Genomic DNA, 7,365 nt, shown 5'->3' on the forward strand with positions numbered 1-7,365 from the left:
TTTACAAGGCCAAAATGGATGGCGACACTTTTTCTTGCGCTTTGTGCATTGTGCAGCAGCTTTGGGGCACCGAAATCTGTGCCCAGATACCCGCGAGACGTCCACTCAAAAAGGGATTCCTCTGGGCCGTGTGGGGTTGAATTAGCATACAGCAGGCCAGGAGCAAGCTATCCCAGCACAGTCTGGAACTATTTGGGCCCAACCAAATTAATAAATTCGTCATTCTATCAGCTCGATGGACAACGAAAAGGCCAATCCATCGGGATGTCCGTCCAGGTTCATTCCAATCATCGTCACCAATAGGGACTGCGATTCGGATCCCCTTTCTCCGGGTCGCGAGACTCTCAAGAAATGGCTGGGCCGAAAAATCCGGGTGGTACTGCGGAATAAGCTTGTCCTGATCGGCATCTTCAGCTGCACCGATCACGACGAGAACCTGGTGCTCTACGACTGTGGAACCTTTGTATCGGGAAACGAGCAGCCAATATCGGTGGGAAAAGTCATGGTGCCAGGACATCAAATATCAACTGTTGCCATCGAAATGCGATCGGATGAGAAAGAGCCACAAGAGCCATTAATGGAAAATAAAGGGCCGAAAACTGCTTAGCATGGGAAACCGATGTATTCCAAGTAAAAGCTGAAAATATCAATCCTTTTTACCATGTCTAAAAGAGTATTCTAATAGTACAATTAATCAAAACCAAAATAAAATGCTAAAAAATTTTTATAAAACAAAAAGTTGAATTTAATTATTTTTAAAAAACACATATTACACCAAATGTAAAGTTAATGAAATGTAGTAACACGTAAAAATTCAATTTAAATATTTTCTCTTTGATTTTCATTCATTGCGGTTTTTAATTTTTTTAAGTACGAAAATATTTAATAATTGCTCAGTCCTTCATTTGTTTATTTTCGTATTTGATTTAAATATTTGAAAATTTATTTTAAATTTAAGCCATATTTGACTCAAAATGCATTCAAATCAAATATCCAAATTTTGCACATTAATAAAAATTTTAATACAACTTAATACGCATTGTATTTAGTATTATGGTTTCATATTACATTTTAATATATAATAAGCAATTTTAAGTTCAACAGTCAGATATTTGTTTTTTTCTATTCTATTTTTTTTAGCAGTGAATGTGTAATTAAAATCTTGTTTTATCTAGTGCATCGATTTTGTAATTTCTAACATTATGTTCTTAATTCCTTTTCTTAAATTAAATACTCAAGGTCTAATTCCCGAAACAAATAATTATTTTCTTCAGCACCACTAATCACATTGTCAGATGACTAACCTGACAATTCGTTAGCAGTTTTTTCCAGCCAGCTTTTTCTTTTTTGCGAAAGGCTGTGAAACAAACTCATTACGTGAACAGGCTGGCGGAAAAAAGTGGCGCGATCTTTATCAGCGTTTTCCACCAAACTCCAGTCGACTGATAAAATATTTAAAAAACTTGACTCTGCTCCGGGGATGCGGATGCCTGAACCGATGACAGCAGCCAGGATCGAGAGCCAGGCCAACCCAGGCAGCAAAAACTAGCCACTTTGTGTTCTCCGTTGGCAATGCGTTTTCTTCGCGAATCGATCGCATCAAACGAGCCAAACAACAATGGAAGCCAGCCAATGGAGCTCTAAGCCAGCTTCTGCTTGGCCCGGCTCTTCAGACCCTTATGGCCAAACGAGCCAAAAGGCTAAGGCGAAGGCAGCCAGCGAGTGACAGACAGACAGAGAACACAAGCCCGAAATTCCAGAGCAAAGACTCCAATAAATTTCGTTAAATGCGCACGCGTGCGAGGAACAACAGACGCGACTGTCTCCTGGCCCTGGCCCTGGCCCTGTCTTCTCCTGATCCTCATCCTCAGCTCCAGTCCCATCCTCATCCTCATCCTCGGAGTCGTTGTCATTGTCGAGGATCGAACTTCGATTGGTGATGCGACTGAGCCAGAGGAGCAGCTACTAACTCAGTTACCACCAGGCAATTGCGATGGACATCTCTCCTGCTGCCTCTACGTGTCTCTCGGTCTCTCGCTTTTATTTGGTCTCAATCGATCGAATTACTCTGCTTCAGACTAGAGATGGCCTCGTGTTCGTAAGAAACTGGAATTACATTTTCTTAATTTCGAATTCGGTTGGACTCCAGAAATCCAGAAATCCGGAAAACAAACAAAAAAGAACATTCTGTCCGCACTGTAACTTTCTGTGCAAGAATGTAAAACTTAAGAATATTCCGTTTAATTTTATTCCAAACAATTAATTTAAGAACTCTAAAGCTGATGTCTGAATATTATTACAGCAATTTTAAATTGGTGTATAAAATTAAGTTTTTGGCAAATGCATTCTGAATTTATGGAATTATGGATAAAAATCGACCAATTTGGATAATGGTTTTAAAAGAGTTATTATAATAGCCATAACCTAAGATGTCGTCAAAAAGTGAAATTTCATGTAATTCCCAAAAGAGTGCATACTATTTCTCAGGCGATCAGAAATGCTATGAACTGTATACAAAATCTCAGTGGCAGTCTTTTTTTATTATTCTTAAAAATAACGTTTTTTTTACGTTACCGTTAGCGTTATATATTTCCCAACCCATTTCATAACCCTCGTGTCTCGTGCTTGTATTATTAACTCATCTCTAAGTACAAATCTGCTTCTCTATCGCAAGCTGGAACATTTTGCAACTCCCTAACAAGCTGATGAGACATGAACGCGCGCGCTTAGCAAATTCCAAAATGTCAACGGAAAATCACATTGTGCGCCATTATTTTTATCCTCCTTGCAAAGTCATCTGGAGCAGGCTGGACTTGGCCAAAAGCAGGCTACAACTCCAGCTAATGCAATGCAGTGTCGTCGTGTCTCATAAGCCATAAACATAAATAAAGGCACCTACTCCAGAGGACAGCGTTCGAAATTCGAAGGGAATGGCTCGCCAAAAATGTCACTGCGAACAACAATGCCTGGAGAGCATCAATATTATGGATGGACAATCCAAAAGGGTTCTCGAAATGATGGAACAATACATGGCCCGACTATGAAATGTTAAGACAAAAGATAAGTTCGATTCTTTGGTATCGGAAACATGGCAGCTCTAACAAGAAATGTGTTACAGCTTAGAGCCTAGAGACATTTTTTTAAATCAATATTTTGCGTTAATTTAATAAGAGTACAATTAATTTACTGTACAATTGTACTATATATTTAATATAGAATAAATTTGGTCAGATATATTGATACACAGAATTTGTATGCGCTGAATACTTTAAACGCAAATATTTCAAGTAAAATTTATATATGGTCGACCTACAGGAAGGGGTTTGAAAAATAAAAATACTGTAATACTCTTAACATTTTTGGTCAAAAGTTAAAGTCTAAAACATCCTTAAGTGCTAACAATTTATTGCAAAGTTTAGGATGCAAAAATAACAACAGGCATTGGGATCTCTCTAGAATCATTCCTTTTGAATATTGATGTATGACTCTTGCACAGTAACACAAAGATCGAGATTATTGTTTCGACAACATTTAAAAACATCTATTTTAATAATGAACAAGCCGCACTATGCTTATTTGCCTATTGGTCTCGAATTTTTGGAGGCCTTTCGTGCTGATATGGTCATTGTTATAGTAAAACCTTCTCTAACCCTTATATTTCGTATTCCGCCTAAAGTTCCTTCAAATTTTCAAAGATTTCAACTGTCTGAGGAACCACCTGGTTAATTGAAGTTAATTTCTCTATTTTTAAAATTGCGTTAGTTGTTCTCTTTGTTTCCCACTACAACGTAACAACGTTAACGTAAATTTAAAAAATAATAAAAAAAACTTTTGAAATTTGGAGCTGATATATTTTTTTTAAATTCTGAGTGCTTCATACTTTCTTAACGATTAAATTTCCGGCAACTTTGTTTATCGACTACCGAATCGCGACCGCGAATGATATATAAGGCCAAACAAACTACTGTGCTAATCCAAATCATATCGAATTTCGAACGATTTAATTTTTCCTTGGCTTCTGTTGACTTTGTGCACTCCGCTTTTGAGCCTTCAAAATTCCCGTCAAGGCTTTTTGTTCGTTTCCAAAAACTCAGTGAACCAAATTAAGTCGAACATGTGTCTGGGAAACAAATTTGAAAAGCCGCCACAGCAGCGGCAACGGCAGCAAAAGCAAAAACAATAAAATTAGGAGTAAGAGTGAAAGGCAAATCAGATGAAGAAGTTCCTTAATACCCATGAATCTTCATCTCCGGTTGGCGAGCTCGGTGCTGGAGCAGAGTTGGGGAGTCGGATCAACTCAACTGGAGTTGAGTCTTGTCTTCCAGACGAACTGACATTCAAATTAAATTGGATTAGCAGCGTTCCCTTGTCAATCTCCCCGAAAAGCGAGGAAGAGCAAATGAGGAGCGTCGGGCCAATTTCGCCCCGAAAACTAAGAAGAAACTGCAGGAAAGAGGAGAATTCTGCGCAAATCTCATCTGCACTGACAGTGACATATTTTGTGACAGCTGATGGAATATGCTTTGGAGTTGGGTCGTCCAAAGGCCGCTGATCCATCAAGCCCGCAGCGCGAACTTTGCCAGTGTCAACTTCATACTGGAAGCTGATGTGTCGGCACCATTTGATCGCATCGCATCCCGATCCCGTCGCACCGAACTAATCCTTTTCGCGATGACTTGACAGCAGCTGTGTTCTTGAATTTCGCGGTGCCATCAATCAAGGCGAATCGGATGCTGGCCATATACGCCACATAAGCTGGATCTCCTCCTGCAGCTCTCGTCGCGCTAATTAGTCACCCGGCCATTCAGTCAGTTGGCCAGTCAGTCAGTCATTCATTCAACTGATATCAAATTCTTGCTGGAGCTGCTACCGCAAAAGCTCTGGCCGTCTCTAGAGGCCAGTACTTAGTTGGGTCCAGTGATCAATCAATGATGATTAATGCAAATGCAAGGTCAACAAATTGCACAATCTTGCGTTTTCATGCACTCTAAAAAGTAATCAATGCTCAAACAATTGCCATAGAAATACTTAAACTATATAAATAACTTATTTTACTTTAGAAAATATTTTTAGTTGTTTTTTTGTTTAATATATTTTACCTATTACCCATAACTTTGTTAACCGATTCTAAAAGAAGTATGCTTCCGGCAGATGGCGACAAGCAAATAAAGATATGGCGCCATCTGCCGGTAAGGTATATTGACAAAAAACCTAATTGCGCTGTCATCATTGATGGCTTTTTGTTCAATTTCTTGATACCTTCTGAAATAATTGTTCAACAAGGTAAGTTCCTAAATATTGCATGCAATACAAATTAAAAAAGGGTAAAGCAATAGCTAGTAATATATATTTTTTTAAGTGCCTCCTCGTCCGCATTTTCCTGTATATTCATCTCTCATTTTGCAATCGCCACACACATCAATCATTCATTAGCTGCTCAGGCTGTCAGGTTTTGTCGCTCTGGCCGTGATGCGTGATTATAAATCGTGAGATCGCAAGTTGCTGTCGCTTCGATTGCACTTTTGATGGAGCTTGACCCCCTTCCCTCTGCCACCTTTCTCCACAGTCTCCCCAATAAGTTTACGCACTTGATTTGGTGCCACATCCAGATCGAAGAGCCACATCCACAGCAAGCTCATGTTGCAATTGCAATTAGGAGCCCCTACATGACTGACTCTAAGATAGGCTTAGCTAATTAATTTGATTATTGACTGGACAGTTCGGCGGCGTTCTGTGATGGACAGTCCTGACTGCAGACCGTATAGAGTTACTCGGGATCAAAGTCACAAGAAATTCGTTCAACTCATTATTGTTGCTCATAATGGTGCGCTACCCAATGCTAAATATTACTCTAAACAGTTGGAGTAAAAATAAATGATCTAATTAATTTGTAAAACTAAATAATTTATATTTGATTTTGAATTTTTACGGTCTTATTTAGTCGTTAAAAAACAAAAAATTGCCCTAAATATTTAAAACATTTTGATGAATTTCTCAAGGCAAAGCCATATACCATTAGATCCTCGTCTCGATTTATGAGTTGTTTTAATTCAACAAAAATTGTGTCGTCGCATTTATTTTTGGCGATTATTTATGGATCTGAAGGGGCAGAAGAGACGAAGTCCCCGAGCGATTTAAATGCTCCACGGTGACGACAATGTCAGAGATGAGTTTGCCCTGATCTCGTGCATCTGCCTGCCCCGCACCCAATCCATCTCAAAGATGTATCCCAACGGCTGAACGATACGGCTATAGATACTATAACTAATTGCTGAAGTCATCTGTGTATAGATAGTGCTGGGCGCGGTATTCTAGTTTGTTTCCGTGCTTTCTTTCCCATAATGAAATGTTTTTCGGTCAATTTGATAATGCTGCCTTCTATAAAACAAATTTATGACAGACTCGCGGCCATAAATATGTTAAGTTTTAGTTTTATTTCGGCCCCAAAACAGACGACCCAATGACGAAATCTGAGGCAAACGGCGGCGACAACTCGTCGGGAGATATTTTATAAATAGTGGGTGTCTCGCTCAACCCATTCGATTGGCTTGATTGTGATTTACAGCAATTCGGATATTTATTCAAATTTTCTCCCCGCCATATACACATGAGCAATCTGTAGTCGGACGGGCCGATCTGTTTATGTTCGTTTTATTATGTAAAATGCCTTTCACGGCCCATCAACGCGGGCTCATCAGCATTCAAATATGCAGCAATCAAACATCGAAGCATCGACACGACCAGAAGTCGACGCCTCCCTTGGCCGAATTTCTCCATCTCGCTCCTGTCTCAGCCTTTCTTCAGCACTCCATCCCAGTCTTTCTCTCTATAGGCTTCTCTAGCGACTCCCTTCCGTTCGATGTTGCACTAATAAAGCCATTCACGCTATTTCCCTCAATTGCATGCAAAATTAATTGCGAGGAAAGCGAGAAGAAAAACGTTTTCCCTAAGTTAACAGTGGGATGAAGTGTAAGGCTTACGAGTTTAAAAGCATTTAGGATGAGCATATCTTAAAATTTGATTATGTTCAACATCAAATAACTTAAATTACCCATTCTTGCTAAAAATAAGAGCGAAAACATTTAAAAAGGTAAAACCAAATGTATGTGTGCTTTATTTATACACCCTCCCAGAGGGTATTATAATTTGTATGCAGTGATCAGCATCACTAGGAGAGTCGATTTAGCCATGTCTGTTTCTAAGTTTAAAGCTATCTGCATAAAACTTTCCCAAAAGTTGTCTTTCTTTCGCAGGACGGAAAGACTATATCATATACCTCTCATATGAACAATCGGAAAAATGATAAATATATCAATTTTTTTTAATATTCTCTAAGATGTATACTAACGGTTTAATATTTCCGAA

General features: G+C 39.0%; 1 protein-coding gene across 1 annotated transcript; it reads left to right on the top strand.

Annotated features, from left to right (window-relative positions):
• The first annotated feature begins 235 nt into the window (after nucleotides 1-235).
• On the top strand, nucleotides 236-607 carry LOC128253446 (N-alpha-acetyltransferase 38-A, NatC auxiliary subunit-like). Its single transcript, XM_052981834.1, has one exon. It carries the CDS (start codon nucleotides 236-238, stop codon nucleotides 605-607), a length of 372 nt encoding a protein of 123 aa, XP_052837794.1.
• The last annotated feature ends 6,758 nt before the right edge of the window (nucleotides 608-7,365 follow it).

This window comes from Drosophila gunungcola (assembly GCF_025200985.1).
Source record: "Drosophila gunungcola strain Sukarami chromosome 2L unlocalized genomic scaffold, Dgunungcola_SK_2 000008F, whole genome shotgun sequence".
Taxonomy (NCBI): Eukaryota; Metazoa; Arthropoda; class Insecta; order Diptera; family Drosophilidae; genus Drosophila; species Drosophila gunungcola.